Source organism: Phalangium opilio, unplaced genomic scaffold, assembly GCF_054372755.1.
Source record: "Phalangium opilio isolate 3A_F unplaced genomic scaffold, DU_Popi_V2 ptg000089l_1, whole genome shotgun sequence".
In the NCBI taxonomy this organism is placed as follows: Eukaryota; Metazoa; Arthropoda; class Arachnida; order Opiliones; family Phalangiidae; genus Phalangium; species Phalangium opilio.
In genome coordinates this window covers 9,201,560-9,223,268 of record NW_028324194.1, presented here as the reverse complement: position 1 = coordinate 9,223,268, position 21,709 = coordinate 9,201,560, and the positions used below count along the sequence as shown (strand labels likewise).

The window sequence follows — 21,709 nt, the reverse complement described above, 5'->3', positions numbered from 1 at the left end:
GACATTACTCTATATATATTATTTTCTTCTGGTTGGACATATGCCACGCTGAGTTTGCTGTAACAGTGTAGATTTATCCAGAGCTCGAATAGCCTTGAAACCATTCAATTATTGACATTAGCATAAGTTAATTATCCTCCTCTAAGTACAGAAAACGCTATGCTTCCGATGGCAATAGTGTCTGTCTGGATTCTTTTACAAAGACCCTATAACCTATCCGTAACATGTATCAACCAAAGAACTTGGAACATATAAGCCCCCTAGAATTACACATCCACGCTCGAATTTTTCAATTTCCAAGCCCACTTTTTTTTTAACGATAACTTTATCATTCGTTGGTAACGCCATCTATAATGCTTGAGACGAAATAATTATCTGTCGTCTGCTTTGCTGAAGCTGAATTTTTCTCATTTGCTTTAATTGCTTATGAATTTGGGCGCATAGACGCGGTAATGAAAATGTTTTTACCTCTCCGAGTGACGTATGTCACGGAGAGGTTCTGTAACGATCGTGTGTGTCTGTTTGTGTGTGTGTTTGTGTGTTTGTGTGTGTGTCTGTTGTTACACCCACGTGACCGCGTTCGCAATTTCCAAATCGGAGCAAACGTGTTCGCCATTTCCGAACTGCATTCACAGTCACGGAAATGGCTCCTCTACTTGAGTTCTCACACCACCATCTTCTGGTCTTTGTTCATTCCACACGGACACCAAACTGTACATACTGGCTTCTAATCACCACCATCTTCTGGTCTTCGTCCATTCCACTTGGACACCAGTCTGTACATACAGCTTCTAATCACCACCATCTTCTGGTCTTCGTCCATCCCACTTGGACAGCAGTCTGTACATACTGGCTTCTAAACACCACCATCTACTAGTCTTCGTCCATTCCACTTGGACACCAGTCTGTACATACTGGCTTCTAATCACCACCATCTTCTGGTCTTTGTTTTTGTCCATCCCACATGGACACCAGTCTGCACACCTGGCTTCTACTCCATCGTCATAGTTTGGTTTACGACTTTCGCGGCGATCAGCTAGGGTTACGAGAAACGTCTAGCCTCCCTAGGGTGGGTTGTCCACGATAGGTTTTCGCAATTGCGGTTGTTCTTGCTTTTAACTGTAGTTCGACACCCTTATATACTACCTATTTGAGTAAAACGAAGCAACCGGCGTATGCTTCATTTCAAACGCCAATATTAGTCAAGTCTCTCAAGAATGTTTAATTGTTCTTTTTTAAAACGATGTAACGTTCAATAAGGCGAATAACTAACGAAGAAAATATTAAATATTAATTATATTTATTTTAATATTTAAGATAATCTTGTTTCTCAATTCAAAATTAATACGGAAAGAGTTAAAAAGCAGTCTATGTTTTTGTCTGTGTGTGTCCGTCCGTTGTTATAGTAGTGCGCTGCGTTAGAAGTTCGTTTTGTTTTGATGTGTAAAGGAATCCTACAGAACCATAATATTCCCTTTATCCTTAATATAAAGTGAATATGTGGAAATATTTTTCGTAATTATGATGCATTTAGTACTTTTGTAGCTTTAAAGCTCTATTTCATTTTGATATTCCAAAGATTGTTTTTAATATTATTATTTAAAATGGATGTTTATATATTACTTAAGCTATACTACATCTGTTTATAGCATAATCCTTTCTAAAGTGAATACAAGCACAACGCTACTATGATGGTCAAATGAACTTTTATTTGTCAATAGACCTAGTGAACCAAAAAGTAAACGTTTGGGTTCGGATTTCGTTTCTGTAATGCAGAGACATTAACGGTTCAGAGAGAGCCGAAAGTTAAATACACTTTAGGCTTAGATATTATAATCATGGTGGAAATCTGGGCCGCGTTCAGCAGAGCCCAGCGCTGTTAACAGTGTCCTACTTAACGGGATTTTGTTTTTGGATTTTGACGTCACGGTACTTAGCGCTTAGCTAGCGCGGTCTTCAAAGAAAATAGTCGGCTCTTTGGTAACGTGACGTAAAACGCGTATTTCTCAGCTTGGCGAAAAAACCATGGAGGAATTAATACAAATAGCTCTATGGGACTACAGCTATTTAATTGGCGCGAAACCAGTTGATCACGCGAGAATTTTAAGAGATATGTTAGTTTCTAATTTTAATTAAAAAAGTTGTTATCTATCTCTATAAATATGTTATCATCCAATTTTTGTTAAGCCTTGGTACATTGCACGCTTTATTGCGCTAGCGTCATTTATAAAACACCGATGACCGGAGAAAAGCTATGACGACAGAGCTCACCGGTAAAATTACCATATTCCGCTGTCTTTTTTGGTGAGCTCTGCTGAACGCAGCCCAGACCAGTGAAAGGTCTGATCGTAATCGGATAATAGCTTCGTGTTTTCATGCTTTTTAAGGTACGCATTTACTTTCAGTGTGTGTAGCCACAAATAAGCTTTGGTGTTATGTAACGTTAACAGTCATGTTGACAAACTAAGAAAATCGTTGAGATGAAACGAGAGGATAGTGTTTACATGGCAACCCTGTTGTGAATATGGCTTTGAACATAGAGGGCATACAGTTGAGGAGTAGAAAATTGGGCCTTTACAAACACGTAAAGGTAATATCCCTCCAAAGTTTTATCTCTTCATTTCCCGTTTTTCCCCTATCGGATGATTTTAATGTGTACAAGTATATCATTATTGGATGTAAAATGTCGTCTGATTTACAGTATATTTGCTATTCTTTGTATACTGCTTTAATATTTCATAAATTTTAACTTAAGAAACATTTCCATATCTGGGTAAATAAGTTTGTAAGTAGTCGTCTTGACTCGGAGAGGTAATATTTTGGTTTTCCCAACTTGTTAAATATTGTTTTGATATTATTTATTGTGAAAAGTAGGCCTATAATATTAAATATGTTTTGATGCAATTGTAGGCCTATACTTAGCTGTTGTCCTTAAAATAATATCAATTTGGTAAGCTTTTTTCTAACAGCTTCCATTTTCATTTTTTCATTAAAAATACGAATAACTTTGGGAACTAGAAAGTTCAGATAATGTTTTCATCCAATTTCTTGGGAAAAATGTTTTCACGCATCAGACACCTTTTTACGAGGGATTAAATTTTGAGAGCAATTGTTTTAGAAGCAGTACCACCATCATTTTCAAGGTTTTGCATCCGCAGGCTTTTTTTGGTGAGATCAAGAATTTTCACTACGCTCTCCGAAGGATATATTAAACTACCATGATCTCTAACAATTAATCCTCTGGTCGACTTGGTCGTAATGCAGTAGTCGTGAAAGCTCTTTCATTGATTGCATTTGAGGACTTTGTGCAGTTTCCGTACACAAATCCAGCCAAAATAGTGTCTCTCAATAGGTTTGACCCATCAAAATATAAATGTCCTCTGTTAGCTTTGAGAAAATTTGGTGACACAGTATTATCACGAGCCAAGACATTTGCACAACCAGAACCCTCAACCAGAAAGGCGTTCTTATAAGCTGCTTTAAATTTTAAAATCGTGGGATTGTTGTTTCATCCACCTTTTTGTCTTACTACTCCGAAAAAATATCTAAATGGTTTTGAGACAGTTTGTACGTTGGAAGGTAATTGTTGTTTTGATTAAAACAATATATTAGTAGATATCAACAGATTTTGATGACCCTAAACTATCGCTTTTTTTGCTAGCCCGACTATGTTTCCTATAATTAATGATTAAAAGTTTGAAAACACAGTTGGAGTTTCTCAAAAATTTCTTTAATAAAATATAATTCCATCTCTTAGGCGTGGGTTTGTGGGTACACGCAAAAGTAATGTAGAATAGCGGTTTTTCCCAAGTGACAAAAAACTTTATTTTGGTGACTTTCCGATAGTCAGATATTTGAAAATGATTGCTAACAGGGTTGCCACAGTACCTGGAAAACCTGGAAAAGTCAGGGAATTTAAAATAGGGTTGAAAAGTCAGGGAAATTGATTTAAGTTAGTAAAATTTCTGGGGATAAGTCTATATTGAAAGAGTAATGAAAGTTTTCTCCTCATCCTCTCTTCTTAACACAAGTGAACTCTTGAGCAATCCTTAAAAATGCTGTCTAGAATTGCTTTTATGTAAAAAAACCTCTTAGACTGTTAGATAGTTAAAATGTTTCTTAATGATTTTAAGGTAACAAATACATGGGAAAACCTTATGTAGAGGGTTTATTTAATTAAAAGCACTGAAAACGTGCTGCAAAAATTTACGTTTTCGGCCTAAAAAGGTCAGGGAAAATCTAAGAAAAATGTCAGGGAAAACCTGGAAAAGTCAGGGAATTTGGTTCTGAAATTGAAAATTCTGTGGCAACCCTGTACAAATCGCGGTATTTTTCCCAGGAGACCAATTTGATTTTCCAATGGCATTGAGCCATTTTACTAACAAACTGGACTGATCACCGGATATCTTTATTTGAGTTGCAGTTAGTAATAAAAATAATGTAAAATTGTGGAACAATTTTCGCGCTTTGCTTACTTATGATAGGAGGACTGTTCCCATCTGGAACTCCATTCCTACCGAAGTAGGTGGCCAGCCCACTCTCTATTTAAACTCAAAATACGTAAGTTCCTAAAACTTTAACTCGGATGGAGGGAAAGAAATCCACCAATCCCTATCTCTTTAAGCACCTTTTTACTATATTATCAGTGTATAAGTTCAAGTTGGAGCTGTAAGGCTTCACAGCCCTAGCTCGTCAATTGAATGGAGCAAAAAAAGAAACATTTTTATTTCTCCGTGTATTTTTACATTCCTCAATTGAACATTTTTTGCCCATTTTATACTCGCACACTTTGAAATTAGCGCAAGAAAGTGTTTTTCTCAATAATAAATCGTTTTTATTATGTTATTAAACGTTTAAAAACTATATTTAAACATGTAGTGTATTAAACTAAAAGCACTTTGAAATCGCGCTATTTCCCGCCAAAAAGTTTGAAAATGTTTCATTTTCGCGCAAAAAATAAAATATAGAAATTCTAGTTATGCGCCACACACATAGATGGCGCTACCGACGAATGATAAAGTATACTTGTTGAAAAAACCGGGCGCGCGAAGCGTAGATTTGATGTGTAATTCTAGGGGGCTTATATGTTCCAAGTTCTTTGATTAAACCCAATAAAACCCCAATAAACCCCATTAATACTCCTTTGTGGTAGTTGGTAGCAGACAACGGAACTCAAGCCCCTACATCTCTCGTGTCTTATTCCAGGATAAATATCCCTGAGTCCCGGCCAAAGCTTAACGATTTAGACCAAAAAAACGCAACTTTTAATACCAGTTTTGAAACATAGATGGCGCTAGTTTATTCACTTGGTTGGAATTTTCCAAGGAGTAATAATTTTATCGGGGTTGGGAGTTACAATGGAGTGTTCCTTGAAAGGCCAATATAATGCAATTAGGTATCTTCAGATATTGCTCCATGGTAAGGTTTACCCTAGCAGCCAATCAAAATTTTGTAACAGGCCGGCGCTACAGGCTACAGCTGCGTCTCTAAATTTCTTAAGCCTTTGTTTTGCGTGGTTAATTATAATTTTAATTGAGTTTTAATTAATAATTAACGTGATTTTATCGATTAGTGTAATTTTTTTGGATTCCGAGTATGAAGATGGGTTCATTTAAAAGACTTCCAGGAGCAAAGTAATTAATAGTTTGAGGTTTAAAAGTTGTTAGGCCTACTTTTGGGCGGGATTATGAAACATTTGGGCGGTATAATGAAACATTTTGGGCTAGATTTTTCCACTTTAGCCCTTAGCACATTCAATATACGGCAGTTTTTCCAATAATTATCAATTCTCGGAGGTTAATTTAAATTATATGATAATTAATTACATCTAAGTCGCGGAAATTAATTAAAATCTATATTTTTCATGTTAGGGTTAAGTTAGGGTTAGGGTTAAGTTAGAGTAGATTGGGTTATATTTTATGGTATTTGGTGGCTAGGAAGAAGGAACTGGTCGGGTATAATTTTATGCTCATTAAAATATTGATTGAAATAAATAATTTCCGCACCTTAAATGTAATTAATTAACATATAATTAATTAACCTCCAAGAAATGTAATTAATTGGAAAAACTAAGTGTATTTTGAATGTGCCAAGGGCTAAAGTGGAAAATGGTTAATAAGTAATTTTAACGCGATTTCATCTTATTAAGTAAGCCTAAATTATTCTAAATAATTTAAAGTAAGCCTAAATCCGTTTTTCTTCGTTCATTTATTTATTTATTACTAGTGGTCAGTGGGTTGAAGCGGGATAATGAAATTCCTCCACCATCAAAGGCTTAACGGAAGGAATAGTAATACAACCTTACCACGTCAGTTGTTTCAAACTCAAGGGTCCCATGGCTATGGTGAGTGTGAAATGTTTAGTTTTTTATTTTGTAAGGGAACTTTAAGGGTTTTGCCCGATAATTAAAATTAATTATTAAGTTTTTTGTTAATGTTCAAATTGTTAATTACGTTACCAATAACGGGGTACGCGAACGACGAAATGCTACGAAGTTAACTTATAAGAATAGAGTGAAATATATTTAGGTTCGTAATACTTGCAAGCTTGAAAGAACTGGTTAATTTTGATTTAAATAATTAAGGATTAGACTTATTCCTTTTTGCATCTTCATGACAAGCTTTCATTAACGAGTGACACACTTATGGAACATATCTTATTTACTTATGGTATGACTCGAATGATTCCCCTCGAAAAAAAACCCTCTAAAAAACGTCTTCAGCCCAACCTAAGACGTGTTTTAGAGGTGGTATTTTCAGTAAGGGTTTGCTGATTTCTTGATTTGACTGTTTTGTACGCTGATTTCACTGATTTCTATAGTGATTTGAACGATTTGATTGATTTCATAGCGATTTTAGTGATTTTCTAGATTTGGGAAGTGATTTATGTCATTTGAATGATTTGAAAGCCTAGGTGTATGAGATTTGAAGGAGTGACGGCCCCCTCGGACTTTTTTCGGTCGTAGAGAATATACAATGGAGGAGTAGACAGTTGTGGTTTTATTCAGTTCAGTGACATAATAGCAAAAGTGTATGAGAGGAAAAGTATGAAAATGGGCAAAAGTCGCGAGTCATCAGAGTTTCGCCGTAGTTGACCGTTTTATTGGCGTAGCTATACTGGGCCTGATCACTCCCTTAAAATAGGTCTTGTGTTAATTCGCGGTTACACGGTTGCCGTCGTCTGCTATTGTGTAATCTCGGTAATTTAGCTATAGCGCGAGCAGCTTGCGTCGTGATGCGCGTGATCGAGTGGGCTATGGTTAAACCAAGGAGCATAAATGTCTGAACTACTTTCAGTCGCGAGTTTGCAAGTCCATCAGTCACTAAATTGACGTGATATTCCCTTGTGCATTGGTAAAGGCTAAAGCTTCTACTTCTCTACTGTATCAAAGAGAGTAAAGGGGAGGAGTGGAAGCTCCCCCGCTCCACAAGCGTAAATAGTTATGTCTCGCCTAAATTATACTAGCGGCAAGGCTAGCGGTACGAGGGAGTTTCCGGCTCAGTAGCGCCACCTACGATACCATTTAATGTCTCAAACGGAAATGCCTCGGTACTGCGCATTGAAGATGCGCGGTAGAAAAGCGTGACAAGTTTTGCCCCTCTTTCCACTCCTCCCCTATACTCTCTTTGACTGTATGTACTCTATGGTCCTATGGATTGAGTGTTTTTATTGGCTTTTCAGTTTTTAGCGTCATCTATTAATTTATTATGATAATTTTGGCACGCGCTAAATCGCTTACAACTAACATAATAATAATAATAATAATGTTAAGATCATTAAAGATTTAATTACAATATAAAATTTTAAAATTTTCAAAGCAAATATTTTACATTTTTAACGAACGCCAAAAAATCTTAATAGGAGGCGTTAGAAACGTTTCTGAAATTTTGCTGTAACAGTGTAGATTTATCCAGAGCTCGAATAGAGCTATTTCAGTGGGGGAAAAATTTCGTCTGCTACGAAAATTGGGCCTGCCTTTGAGTGTAGAGGGCGGCCATTTTGTGAGGGTTTCTCTATGGGCAAATAGCATTGGTGACGTAGCCATTACCCCCTCTGAAATAGCTCTATAGCCTTGAAACCATTCAATTATTTACATTAGCATAAGTTTATTATCCTCCTCTAAGTACAGAAAACGCTATGCTTCCGATGGCAATAGTGTCTGTCTGGATTCTTTTACAAAGACCCTATAACCTATCCGTAACATGTATCAACTCAACATTGTGCTGTATGAGCTAGCGCTTCCTACATATTCTTTACTACGCTTTAGACCTGAAACCTGCCTCGAACTCGCCAGAGAGAAGAATTTTGGGGTTCGGTTAGAAAAATGCTTTCCCCCCCAATACCCTACGCGAGAGATAAAAATACGAAGTTTTGAGATAGCGGGAGGGCGGGGGGGGGGGTTGACTACTAACAGAAATACTACCACAGTGAACTCTCCCAAAATATAGCTCCACCCATTTAGTAACCGTCTCGGCCGTTCGGTGGCTACTGCACCTCGACAGAATTTTCTCTCTTTCGATCTTTCGATCTTAGAGCCATACAAGTTCTGACGTCACGCTACCCTGCCGCCAGCCGAAACCCCGCATTTGTCTACTTAGAGGAGGATAATTAAAGTGTTAGTGACATAATTTTCGTCATCCTCATACTTAAAATGCGAAAAAAATGCTTGAAAAATCTAGTTTATTATGATATGTTTACTTTCGTATTTGGTTTCGTAGCATTTTATTAAATTGCAATCAAAGTTTTGTGTTTGGAAAAGGCCTAGTTGAGATTTTCTTTCGTTTGATGACGTAGTAAGGAGAAATTTTCACTCTAGATGTCGCTCACGTGACGCGCCTGTTAGTGTCGCCGCGCCGCGTTAAGCCTAATTTATTCAGATTCGCGCGCGCGCCGCATTAGTAGACTCGGGAGTCTCGCGCTTGGCTTTTCCACGAGATGCCGTGAGTGACGTATCAAGGAGAAAAACCCGCCAAAAATCTTCTCCGCAAAATTTGCTTTTGACCCCCAAATTTCAAGTTTTCAAAGTGTTTTTTCTGTGTTTTCCTTCATATTTAAATATTAATCAAGCATATTTTTGGAATCAGAAGAGTTTAAACTCTCAAAAAAGTAAGGTTTTCTTTAGATTTGAGATAATTTTTAAATCACGTCGCTATTCCTTTAACTTATGACATTAGTGAAGAGAATTTTACAGGGCGTAGGGGTGGACATTGCAAAGTCTAATTAAAGTTATGGTTTAAACAAATGATGTTTTAAGTGGCTCCTCGCGATTACTTTAATTAGGATCATTTTGAGAGGTTCTCTCTTTTAACACGGCGCGTCTATTTAGTGTCACGTGATTTCCAATGAACCAATTCAACAAAGACTCCCTACTCAGGCGCGATTTCCCATGGGATGTCACCACGGAGGAATATTTTAGGAAATTAGTCTTCTTTAATTACACCCTTGTAAAGTGAACATTTTTTCACTCCAAACTTGTCTGGCCAATATGGGGATGACCTCACCCGGCGACGGTAACTGACCCTCGTATCATCGAATAACTTTGAATTCCACCTCTAACCGCCTACTGAGATTTATGGCAAAAGGAAGCCATCGTCATCCGGTGTCCCGATGGCATCCGTGATGATGGTATAGTTGTAATACAACGAGCAAGTAAAGGCGGACGCCATCTTGATAGAAATTAAGAATATAATTAGCTCAGATTTAAAGGAAAAATTACAGCTGTGGTTTCAGAAACTACAATCCCGAGTAGATCTTTAAAGGGACTGTAAAGCATGCATCGGCGGGTGGGTAAAAATTATTTGAAATACGTCAGAGGCACCACGTGATCAAGGAGAGGCGTGGGTGGTTCAAAGAAGCTTAGTTAGTTTTATTTCGAAAACTACCACTTCATGATTGGAATTGGCGCTGCAATCTCGCGGAAAAACAAGGACGAGATGTTAACTAGTCCCACTCCATGAGGAGTCTTTGTATCTTGGCATCACGTGATGTCTGTGACGTATTTCAAATAATTTTAACCCGCCCGCCGATGCCGTGCCGTCTTTGCAGTCCCTTTAACTTACATAGAGTAACGAGGTTACAACAAGGACTACTCCAACTTTAGGTAAATTCGAAAAAACGTGGCATTCTTCTCTCGGTATTGGTGGTAAGGTAGGAGGCGTCGTCGCCGTGTTGACGTAGTACAATGACGCGTCTGGTTCCGTCAGACCCGATGCAACCCGCAATGGGCTCTGGAATAAGAAATAATGTTACGGGATTTTCCAGACAAACAATTTTGTTATCTCCAGATTAGATTACGATTCGCATCAATATCCGCTATCAAAAGTGGATGAGAGGAAAATTATGAAAATGCAGCCAAAAGCAAGTCGCGAGTCATCAGAGTTTCGCCGTAGTTGACCGATTTATTGGCGTAGCTATACTGCATGGGCCTGTTCACTCCCTTAAAATAGGTCTTGTGTTAATTCGCGGTTACGCGGTTACCGTCGTCTGCTATTGTGTAATCTCGGTAATTTAGCTATAGCGCGAGCAGCTTGCGTCGTGATGCGCGTGATCGAGTGGGCTATGGTTAAACCAAGGAGCATAAAACTACTTTCAGTCGCGAGTTTGCAAGTCCATCAGTCACTAGTAGACTAAATAGTTATTGGCGAAACTTTGATGTCCGCGTTTTTTAACACAGGCTCTATGGCCCTTGTCATACTTTCCCTCTCATCCACATTTGATAATATTGATATAATCACCACGAAATGAAAATACCGGGTAGACCCTGATTTACTCATGAAGAAATGTAGCGTTTTAATTGAGTTGAAGAAAAGCGGTAACTTACGTCGCACAATGCGTTGTAAGCCCAGTAGTTAAGGCAGCAAAGAAAGAGCGACGCCATGGCCAAGAATATTTTAGCGAAAACGTTCTATAAATGAAATGATAAATTGCGATTAACGTAAGCAAAGGTTATGGATTTAAGATTTAAAGCGTAAGCAGGCTACAACACCACCACAGGGACCGGGGAGGTCACCTTCTTGGGTTTTTTTCTCTGACGCCAACCAAGAAGCGCCGCTAGAGGCGGCAGGCAGCGCGATTCGGCTAACCAGGGATAAGGGAGTTGAGATGGATTGGAAATGATGATGGGCGACCTGCGGCACCGTATCTCTCCCAATGTACCTCGCGCACGCCCCTACCCTTCCGTAGGCGATTGCTAAGTGCTGCCGCGTAGCGCCATTGCATTTGTATGAGAGCTAGTTTCTATTTTTAAGATAGAGGGAGCGCCCTTTACAATTTCATCCAGTACGAGTGACGTACGACCCTACCTAACCGCTGAGGATGCTGGGAGGACTACGGTGCCGTAGGTGGGGGTACACAGGCAACGCCATAGGTATGGGGGTTTCCACTCCATTCCTCTCTCCTTCAAGGGCTAACCTCCCTCCGCGTGTAACTGAACTCGGGTAAACTCCGTCAGATGGCGTTTGCCTCTCGGTTGGCGCCAGGGAAATAACCCAAGATGGCGGCGTTTGCCTCTCGGTTGGCGCCAGGGAAATAACCCAAGATGGCGGCCTCCCCTCCTGCCCTCTAGACGTAACTAATGGAAGGAACATTGATGCATCTCGGACTTAGGCTTAATTATATTATAACGTACAATTAACAATAAGAATCGTATACGCGTACGGACGGTGCACACGCTGAACAGCGTCAAGACGATCATGACGACTGCGAAAATAAACGCCATCCAATTCATTTGCCACAAAGAGTGAACGTATGAAGTCAGAAACTGCTTTTTCATATTTCCGTAGGTGAAGTGTATAAGCGTCGTGCCACCTCCCTACATAGAAAAAAATTAATTTTCAAGTTTGACTTTTAAAATTAGACTTAATAATTTCGGTTATGTAATTAAATATTCTGGGACAAATTAGCCTTATTCCTGATCAGCGCCACCTACCCATAGCGGCGACTTTGAGAACTACTGTAAGCGGCAAGCCAATCAGATGTCGCTAAAATCTGGTGACGTCACTGACGGACACTCTCGGGGTCTTACCAAAAATGACGTCACCAGATTTTAGCGACATCTGATTGGCTTGCCGCTTACAGTAGTTCTCAAAGTCGCCGCTATGGGTAGGTGGCGCTGATCAGGAATAAGGCTAATTAGACCAAAAAATTAAATAACTATGATTCTGCTGTGCCGCATAGTCGAGGGGTCGGTCATTCGTGAAATCCTGTACACTACCCGTGAAATCCAATTTAAGAAATCCGAAATCAAGGCTGATTTCGAAATCAAATAAAAAATCCGAAATCAGCAACGAAATCACAAAATCAGTTAAGAAATCACAAAATCAGTTAAGAAATCACAAAATCAGTTAAGAAATCACAAAATCAGTAAAAAAATCACAAAATCAGTAAAAAAATCACAAAATCGGTAAAAAAAAATCACAAAATCGGTAAAAAAAATCGCAAAATCAGTAAAAAAAATCGCAAAATCAGTAAAAAAAATCGCAAAATCAGTAAAAAAAATCGCAAAATCAGTAAAAAAAATCGCAAAATCAGTAAAAAAATCGCAAAATCAGTAAAAAAATCACAAAATCAACAAAGAAATCACGAAATCAACAAAGAAATCACGAAATTAACAAAGAAATCACGAAATCAACAAAGAAATCACGAAATCAACAAAGAAATCACGAAATCAGAAGCGAAATCTCAAAAAATCCATTACAAAATTCACGGAATCCAAACTCAAAAGAAATCACGAAATCAAGGGAAATATCTCAAAATCCGACGAAATCCATTGGATTTTATCGAATTCTGAAATCAAACGAAATCCGACGAAATCAAACGAAATCCGACGAAATCAAACGAAATCCGTCGAAATCAAATTGGATTTCGAAATCCCGTACACTTTTTCCAAAATGTCCGACCCCTAGCGCATAGTTCGTGAATTTAAAATGTACAGTTCTGAGCTAGCGGTTAAAAAAGAATTAGAAATATTGTCTCAAGCAGTATGGAGTGGAAACACATAAGCACGTGCTTGCTAAAAAGATCTCTGCCGTTATCGGACGCAACTTCCTTCAAGCGCCCCATGGCCGAATTAACTTAAAGGGACTGTAAAGCATGCATCGGCGGGTGGGTAAAAATTATTTGAAATACGTCAGAAGCACGTGACTGAGGAGAGGCGTGGTCCAAAGAAGCTTGGTTCGTTTTATTTCGAAAACCACCACTTCAAGGAATTGGCGCTGCAATCTCGCGAAAAACAAGGACTAGATGTCCAGTTCCACTCCACAAGGAGGGGAGGCTTTGTATCTTGGCATCACGTGATGTCTGTGACGTATTTCAAATAATTTTTACCCACCCGCCGATGCCTTCTTTGCAGTCCCTTTAAAATAGTTGATATGGTTTGGTAGAATAATAGAGAATGAAAGAATTACCAGTTCAAGAAGACTCTGCACCATTTGCCACTTAGGACCAGCTCCCATTGAAGGCTGTTCGGCCATAACACTATCGAGTAATAGAATATTTAGACAAGCTTACTGTACTTCTTGAGGCTTTGGTTTTAAATGCCTCCTTCTCTGTTCGAGTTTCTGACTGTTCTTATCACGAGAAAATTACTCGAAAATTCGGGAAATTTTCCGATTTCTGTTATCAGGAAATATTGTTTGTTGTCAAGACACAGTCGACACATTCTCGTTATCAGACGTTCAACAATAAATGCCTATTCAGACGATACAACTTTTGACTCAACTAGATGGGTCAAGAATTAAGTTGAGTCAGAAAAAATTGGTCAGTGATCAATTTATAATTCGGGGATTCAACTTGTCCAATCAACTTCTGCAGGGTTCGTACGGAACCTGGATATCCTGGATAACCTGGAAAAGTCAGGGAAATGGAAAATAGGGGAAAAAGTCAGGGATAAGTCAGGGATTTAAAACGTTTTCCTAAAAAGTCAGGGATATGTTAGGGATTTTGTTTGGCATATCAAACCATTCATCATGCAATGCTAAATATGAGCCCAGGTGTAATTATGAAGTTGGCTCTGGTAAACACCTTAAAATGGCCAGGGATATTGGTGGCAAAATTTGGTCAGGGATAACAGCTGGAAAAGTCAGGGATTTTCAATTGAAATATTTCGTACGAACCCTGTTCTGTCAGTTCATACGACCCAACTACTTTACCCAACTCAAGTTGACTCATCTAAATGAGTCATCAAAGTGTATCGTCTGAAAAGGCCTTAAGTGAACAAAAACAGCGTAACGAAATTGGTGAACCATCAATAAATTTGGGACAGGGTTCTATCATATTTTAATACCTTTATTATTATACCATTACAATCAGTTACAAAATTTTAGCGATGGGCCGATACCGATCCCATATCGGTATCGGTACCGATATTTGACTTTAACCGATATATCGGTATCGGTTAAAAATGAACCGATATTTCTACCCGATATTTTTTGAAGAAATATATCGGTTAAAGTCAAATATCGGTACCGATACCGATATGGGATCGGTATCGGCCCATCTCTACAACCTATATTATAGCATCTATTTTCTTATTTAATATCGGTTTATTCGTAGGATCGGGTAAAATATCGGTATCGGTACGTATCGGTTTCCCAAGTATCGAATGATATCGGTATCGGTTAAAACTGGTATCGGCCCATCTCTACTGAAAATTTATCTCGAGATAAGCTTAACCGTTGGACACAGTGGCAATGTCACCGTTCGAAATTCGCTTTTCAAGCAGACTCCAGCGTCCGCTGGCAAGATCCTGTACTTTTGAACGAAAGACACCAAGAATATAAACATGCTGATTTCGGCCATTTTATCACCCGGGCATTTCCTGGGACCTGCCACAAATTAGGAATTAGTTCAATCTACGATACGTGCATTTTCCAAAATATCTATAACAAATAAAAGTGAGTTGGTAATAGATCCTGGCATTAGTGAAGAAATTTGAGGATTTTATTCGCCGCTTCCATCCCTGCGCCTACACTAGAGAGAAAACAATTGGTCGAATTCCAAAAACATTTCCTACCCCTTCCCCTCAACCTAATTGGGCTAACACGGACGCGCGGGTGCTAGAATCTAGTTCGGCCCCCGTCTACCACCGCGGGCGTCTCACGTTTTGGAGGGAAAACTCAGAAACCGCTACCAGAGGGCCAACCGTTCTTGTGTTATCAAGAATATTCACTTTCGCCGAGTGATGAATTTGGTTACCTCGATACTTCTGGTCTCATCTCACTTCTGATAAAATTTAGCTGAATATTTTCTAGTCTAATGCAACCTAGCATCATAAGTTTATAAGTGATATGTTCCATAAGTATGACGTCACTTCCTATACTTCGTAATGCTACTGAGGGACTTACAGCTCGAGCTAGTTCGAGGGAGAACGACGGAAGCGAGTCAATTGAAGTCCTACACTCGGTGGTGGTTAATTTTGCATGCAGGACTTCCATCTAGGTCCTATTTAGTCCGCATTACTAAGCCCCCTTTGACAGCAGCGCCTCACCAGGCGTACTTCGCTTTACCCTGAATCTAAGGCCTACGTCATTAACTTCGCGACAAGCTCCAGTTTCTAAGTTACCAGTGACAGACTTATATGGAACATATCTTATATTAGAATTAATGAAAAGTAATGGTTAGTCTAAAATGACTTGAAATGATTGTGCATACCATAAGAAAACGGTATGTAGCAAGGCGGTGTAATGGCTCTATCTTTATTCTCGGACAAGAATCTGTCTGGATTGAATGCTTTAGGGTCATTGAAGTTGTTTTCATCCATGTGTATCGACCATAGATTGACCATTATCGTTGTGTCCTTTGGGATCCCGTAACCGTTCAGTTTCGTGTCTTCAGTAACTCTGGAAATAATGATAACAGCAAAATAATGGCTCGATTCACATTATATGATATTTTAAAGATAGTTTGTACCGTCTGTTCAATGCCATGGGTGCGATCGTTTTTCGTCGTTGAACTTCGTAGAGAAACGCCCACGTATTGGGCAAGTTGTTACGGTCACTCATCGAAACCCTTTTATCGGTTCCCAAGACTCGAATGATCTCTTGGTACACTTTCTCTTGTATTTCTTGATATTTAGCCAAATATAAGAGGGACCATTCAATCGTTACTCTCGAGGTTTCGCTACTTGCCAGCAAAAATATTTGCAGCATTCCATTTAACGTCTTCTCTGCAAAAACGAGAGTTGGGTCCTTAAATTTGTAATCTAAAAACTAGAGATGGGCCGATACCGATCCCATATCGGTATCGGTACCGATATTTGACTTTAACCGATATATCGGTACCGATATTTGACTTTAACCGATATATCGGTACCGATATTTGACTTTAACCGATATATCGGTATCGGTTAAAAATGAACCGATATTTCTACCCGATATTTTTTAGGGAAAAATATCGGTTCATTGTCAACCAATACCGATATATCGTTCAAAGTTAAATATCGGTACCGATACTGATATGGGATCGGTATCGGCCCATCTCTGCAACCTATATTATAGCATCTATTTTCTTATTGATATCGGTTAATATATCGGTATCGGTTTAATATCGGTTTATTCGAAGGATCGGGTAACAATATCGGTATCGGTTTAATATCGGTTTATTCGAAGGATCGGGTAAAATATCGGTATCGGTTTAATATCGGTTTATTCGAAGGATCGGGTAAAATATCGGTATCGGTTTAATATCGGTTTATTCGAAGGATCGGGTAAAATATCGGTATCGGTTTAATATCGGTTTATTCGAAGGATCGGGTAAAATATCGGTATCGGTTTAATATCGGTTTATTCGAAGGATCGGGTAAAATATCGGTATCGGTTTAATATCGGTTTATTCGATGGATCGGGTAAAATATCGGTATCGGTTTAATATCGGTTTATTCGAAGGATCGGGTAAAATATCGGTATCGGTTTAATATCGGTTTATTCGATGGATCGGGTAAAATATCGGTATCGGTTTAATATCGGTTTATTCGAAGGATCGGGTAAAATATCGGTATCGGTTTAATATCGGTTTATTCGAAGGATCGGGTAAAATATCGGTATCGGTTTAATATCGGTTTATTCGAAGGATCGGGTAAAATATCGGTATCGGTTTAATATCGGTTTATTCGAAGGATCGGGTAAAATATCGGTATCGGTTTAATATCGGTTTATTCGATGGATCGGGTAAAATATCGGTATCGGTTTAATATCGGTTTATTCGAAGGATCGGGTAAAATATCGGTATCGGTTTAATATCGGTTTATTCGATGGATCGGGTAAAATATCGGTATCGGTTTAATATCGGTTTATTCGAAGGATCGGGTAAAATATCGGTATCGGTTTAATATCGGTTTATTCGAAGGATCGGGTAACAATATCGGTATCGGTACGTATCGGTTTCCCAAGTATCGAATGATATCGGTATCGGTTAAAACTGGTATCGGCCCATCTCTATTAAAAACCACGCGGCCTTCTAACTGAGTTTACCATCGAAATTTGGTTTCTTCGATTTGATTTCTTTGAGATAAAAGTCTATGAAGTCGTTGGGGTTAGCTTCGTCGAAGCTTTGTAAATGAGTCTTGATTTCTTTACTGTAAAACGTAATTAAAATTGGTATTTTAATAATTAGTTTAATCGCATTTCATTAATCCATAAGTACATAAGATATTCCATAAGTTTGTCACTTGTTACTGAGGGCTTGTCCCGAAGTGACCTAAGTCATAGATTCTCGTAAAGCGACGCCTGATGAGGCGCTGATATCAAGGGCTTAGTGCTACAGACTAAATAAGAAGATGGACTGCAACGTTAACCGAGTGTAGGACTTCAATTGACTCGCTAGTCGTTCTCGAACTAGCTCTCAATAAGTTTCCAGCATTACGAAGTATAGGAAGTGTCATACTTATGGAACATATCAGTTATAAACTTATGTTCGAATAAATGTATATAGAGCTATCTCAGTAGTGACGCAAGTGATTAGGTAAAACGTCACAGGCTTAGCTTTAGCAGTGGGCGGCCATACTTGGTACCGTTTTGGTTCTATGTGTAAATACCATGGATGACGCCACAATAAGGCTTGTGACAAATCAAAGGGTTCATGAATTTTATCAACTAACATATAGAACTAACTCAGTTGTGACGTCAGTGCTTAGGTAAAACGTCACAGGCTTAGATTTGGAGGCCATGTTTGGTATACGGCGTTGGTTCTATGGGCAAGTACCATGGATGACGTCACACTTAGGCCTTCTGAGATAGCTCTATTTGTAAACTATGATTTTGGCATTAAATATTAGGAGTGTGAAACAAAACTCACGCGAAGAATTCCTCGGTCTTTAAAAGCGTTTCCTTTAAACCTTTGAGCTTATAATTGAAGGCAAGGGCCAAGGGCCTTAGCCAGAAAGGGAGGGAATTAGTGAAAGCCCCGTGAGTGAAATATCTCGGCAATAGCAACTGAAAGCGCTGCAATACTTTCGCGATTTCATCCGTGTCCTCGATAGTGTTACTGCACAACAGGGACAACGCCATGTTGTCGAATGCTGTCGCTAGAAATCTTCTTGGGTTGACGTCTTTTGTCTCGTCTCTCAGCTCCGCGTCCAGACTATGAAATACCTTGTCCAGTTGTTGCTGAAAGACCAAAACAAAGTGTAATTTCGTACAGAAGTAGCCATTTAGGGTTTAGAGAGCCAGTCACGAGTGGGCAGTTGGGCCGAGCTTGGTGTCAATTGACTATTCTTGATTGTACCTGTAGGTTGACGACGACTTCGTTATTAGCCATACCAATTCCTCTCATAGCAATTTTGGTGAATTTGGCGTGATCTACCCATATCTGGCCATCCATATCCGCTAAATCTGAACGTAAATGATTGTAATTAGCCTTATTCCTGATCAGCGCCATCTACCCATAGCGGCGACTTTGAGAACTACTGTAAGCGGCAAGCCAATCAGATGTCGCTAAAATCTGGTGACGTCATTTTTGGTAAGACCCGAGGTGCCAGTCAGTGACGTCACCAGATTTTAGCGACATCTGATTGGCTTGCCGCTTACAGTAGTTCTCAAAGTCACCGCTATGGGTAGGTGGCGCTGATCAGGAATAAGGCTAATTGGCTGGTTCTGCACTTTCACGCTTACTCGAGTAGTTCTCATTGGTTCGAGCGGTATTTGGTGGTCTTCCTAGGAAGGATTCCTTCTTGTAGGCTTCTTCAACGGCGCTGAATGAGTTTAAGACTACGTGGACTTGATTTCCAATTGGAATGCTGAATTAAAAAAAAAAATATATGTTAAATTCTGTGCAGGGCCGCTTCATAGTAACCTTTTCCGGTATGAGGACAACAACGTCGTTAGAAATGACTTCAAACAAAAATATTTTGATGGACTGTTAACTTAAAAGCCCTATCTATTGTCTTTGGATCGACATAACGGATATCAGGCAGATCCCCCTTTTAAGGAGAGTCTTTTAAAAGTCCATCAAAAATGAAGGAGCGTGCATCTTATTGCGCCATTTTGATTCGAAAATGTTCTATGACATTTTGCCGTCCGAGCCACTGATTGGGGAAATTTACGGATGGCCCCTTAAATTTAAAGAGGAAATTGAAAAACAACGCTAATTTAATTAAGGGGCCATCCCTAAAACATTGAAATCTTAGCTCGAAAACAGTGGCTCGGACGGCAAAATGTCATAGAACATTTTCGAATCAAAATGGCCCAAAGAACACGCTCCCTCGTTATTGATGGACTTTTCTGAAACATTCTGTCGCTTTATTTACCTGAAAATTCCTCCGTATTTCTCACCGAGATTCTTGAGAGTTTTGTAAGGCTTCTTACCCAGAAATGGTAAATAACCTAAACACGGAATGCCCCTAGGTCCTGGCGGGAACTTGCCCTTTGTCCCATCCTTATTCTTCGATTTTCTAAACAACAAAATCACCGATAACGCCAATAACATGAAAGTTATTGAAAAACTTGAAGAAAATGCATCAAAAATAGCCGCGAACTGCATTCTTACAACGATATCCCAAAGTGTTTCTTTGGATTAAGAAAAAATCTAACTGGCTTTTTCCCTTAATCAAAACATATCGCTGAAGCTGAACAAATAGCTTTAAAACATTATGAGGAGTAATCGAGGGGTCGGACGTTTTGAAAAAAGTGTACGGGATTTCGAAATCCAATTTGATTTCTTCGGATTTCGTTTGATTTCATCGGATTTCGACGGATTTCAGAATTCGATAAAATCCAATGGATTTCATCGAATTTTGGTATTTTTACCGTGATTTCGACTGATTTTGAGGTTTTTCGCGTGATTTCCTCGGATTTTGAGATTTTCCACGTGATTTCGTCGGATTTTGTGATTTCTTTGGATTTTGGATTTCGTGAATTTTGTAATGGATTTCACTACTGATTTCGTGATTTCGCTTCTGATTTCGTGATTTCTTTGTTGATTTTGTGATTTTTTTTACTGATTTTATGATTTCTTTACTGATTTCGGATTTTTTATTTGATTTCGGATTTTTTATTTGATTTCAAAATCAGCCTTGATTTCGGATTTCTTAAGTTGGATTTCACGGGTAGCGTACGAGATTTCATGAATGACCGACCCCTCGGGAGTAATTCTAGATGTTTCTGTTTATGTATCAAAGGACTTCAAAATAATACCGGTGTATGACGAAATTTTCCAAATCGGGAACGCTGCCATATAAATAAATAATGGTCTTAATTAGCAGTTTTCACGCGAGTTATAAGCCGCGCACGACCTTCAAATAGTCTTTCCATCGGATTGACATAAATTTTCTAAACAGGTTCATTATACCAGAAGTGAGATGAGACCAGAAGTACTGAGCTAACCAAATTCTTCACTCGGCGAAAGTGATTAAATATTCTTGATAAGACACCAACGGTTGGCCCTCTAGTAGAGGTTTCTGAATTTTCCTCTCCAAAACGTGAGACGCTCTCGGGTGGTGGTAGACGGGGGCCGAACTAGATTCAAGCACCCGCGGCGTCCGTGTTCCGCCGCTTTAGGTTGAGGGAAGGGGGTAGGAAATGTTTTTGGAACTCTACCAATTTTTATCTCTCTAGTGTAGGCGCGTGGGAAGCGGTGGTATAAAATCTGCTCAAATTTGTTCACTAGTGACAGGATCTACTACCGATGCTAGAGCCCTTCACTTCTAGTCTCATCTCACTTCTGATTATACATATATTTTAGAAGAGATTTATTTCAGAAACTCGTTTCTTTGTTCTTTATAAACGGTAACAATTCCTTGCCATATTTAACCAAATTGCGTGCTTGATAACATTAACACATTTTTTAGAAATGGTTTGCTTGAGTTCTTCTCAAGGTTGGGTCGTTGGCGAATCCCTAACCATTACAAGCCTATTATGAAAGTCCTTTTTTAGATCCGTAAAATTTTAGTTTTGTGATTAACCCCGCGTAAGTGGATTATAAGTTTATAGGATATGTTCCTTCCATAAGTATAACACTTCCTATACAGTTCGCAATGCTACTGAGAGACTTACAGCTCGAGCTAGTTCGAGGGAGAACGACGGAAGTGAGTCAATTGAAGTCCTACACTCGGTGGTGAACTTTGAAGTATTTCCATCTAGGTCCTATTTAGTCTGAATTACTAAGCAACCTTTGACAGCAGCGCCTGACCAGGCGTATGTCGCTTTACCCCGAATCTATGACCTACCTCAGTCACTTCATGACAAGCTCCACTTTGTAACCAGAAATTACAAACTTATGG

General features: G+C 39.1%; 3 protein-coding genes across 7 annotated transcripts in view; 1 reads left to right on the top strand and 2 right to left on the bottom strand.

The window, feature by feature from the left end:
• Positions 1 to 21,709, top strand: part of LOC149647438 (uncharacterized) — a 63,805-nt gene that overhangs the window by 3,109 nt on the left and 38,987 nt on the right. For 3 of the 4 annotated variants that reach the window (XR_016371949.1, XR_016371950.1, XR_016371951.1), the window contains exon 2: positions 6,226 to 6,343. The exons of the other annotated variant lie outside the window; for it this stretch is intronic. The gene's annotated coding sequence lies outside the window, so the exon portion shown is untranslated. The remainder of the gene's footprint in view (positions 1 to 6,225; positions 6,344 to 21,709) is intronic. 4 annotated transcript variants of the gene reach the window in all.
• LOC149647441 (uncharacterized) lies at positions 7,767 to 13,555 on the bottom strand. Of its 2 annotated transcripts, XM_089850271.1 has the most exons (6): positions 12,695 to 13,057; positions 12,152 to 12,207; positions 11,627 to 11,809; positions 10,820 to 10,903; positions 10,059 to 10,226; positions 7,767 to 9,665 (listed from the first exon to the last, which is right to left on the bottom strand). In XM_089850271.1, the coding sequence occupies exons 2-6, from the start codon at positions 12,188 to 12,190 to the stop codon at positions 9,570 to 9,572; spliced, it is 570 nt and encodes a 189-aa protein (XP_089706397.1). In that variant the 5' UTR covers positions 12,191 to 12,207; positions 12,695 to 13,057; the 3' UTR covers positions 7,767 to 9,569. The 2 variants fall into 2 exon arrangements, with proteins under 2 accessions (XP_089706397.1, XP_089706396.1); XM_089850270.1 differs by lacking the exons at positions 12,152 to 12,207; positions 12,695 to 13,057 and adding an exon at positions 13,404 to 13,555.
• Positions 14,497 to 19,971, bottom strand: LOC149647440 (cytochrome P450 2J4-like). The gene is made up of 8 exons (XM_089850294.1): positions 19,739 to 19,971; positions 19,104 to 19,228; positions 18,718 to 18,824; positions 18,289 to 18,599; positions 17,466 to 17,569; positions 15,907 to 16,162; positions 15,649 to 15,836; positions 14,497 to 14,822 (listed from the first exon to the last, which is right to left on the bottom strand). The coding sequence occupies exons 1-8, from the start codon at positions 19,969 to 19,971 to the stop codon at positions 14,650 to 14,652; spliced, it is 1,497 nt and encodes a 498-aa protein (XP_089706420.1). The 3' UTR covers positions 14,497 to 14,649.

Coding starts and splice junctions, on each gene's coding strand:
- LOC149647441 (XM_089850270.1), bottom strand. CDS start 13,469: ATGGCCGAACAGCCTTCAATGGGAGCTGGTCCTAAGTGGCAAATGGTG. Junction 10,904..11,626: donor TACGATTCTTATTGTTAATT/GTACGTTATAAT, acceptor TTTCATTTATAG/AACGTTTTCGCTAAAATATT. Junction 9,666..10,058: donor TTGTAACCTCGTTACTCTAT/GTAAGTTAAAGG, acceptor ATTTCTATCAAG/ATGGCGTCCGCCTTTACTTG.
- LOC149647440 (XM_089850294.1), bottom strand. CDS start 19,971: ATGCAGTTCGCGGCTATTTTTGATGCATTTTCTTCAAGTTTTTCAATA. Junction 18,825..19,103: donor AACCAATGAGAACTACTCGA/GTAAGCGTGAAA, acceptor ATTTACGTTCAG/ATTTAGCGGATATGGATGGC. Junction 14,823..15,648: donor CTACATACCGTTTTCTTATG/GTATGCACAATC, acceptor AATTTGTGGCAG/GTCCCAGGAAATGCCCGGGT.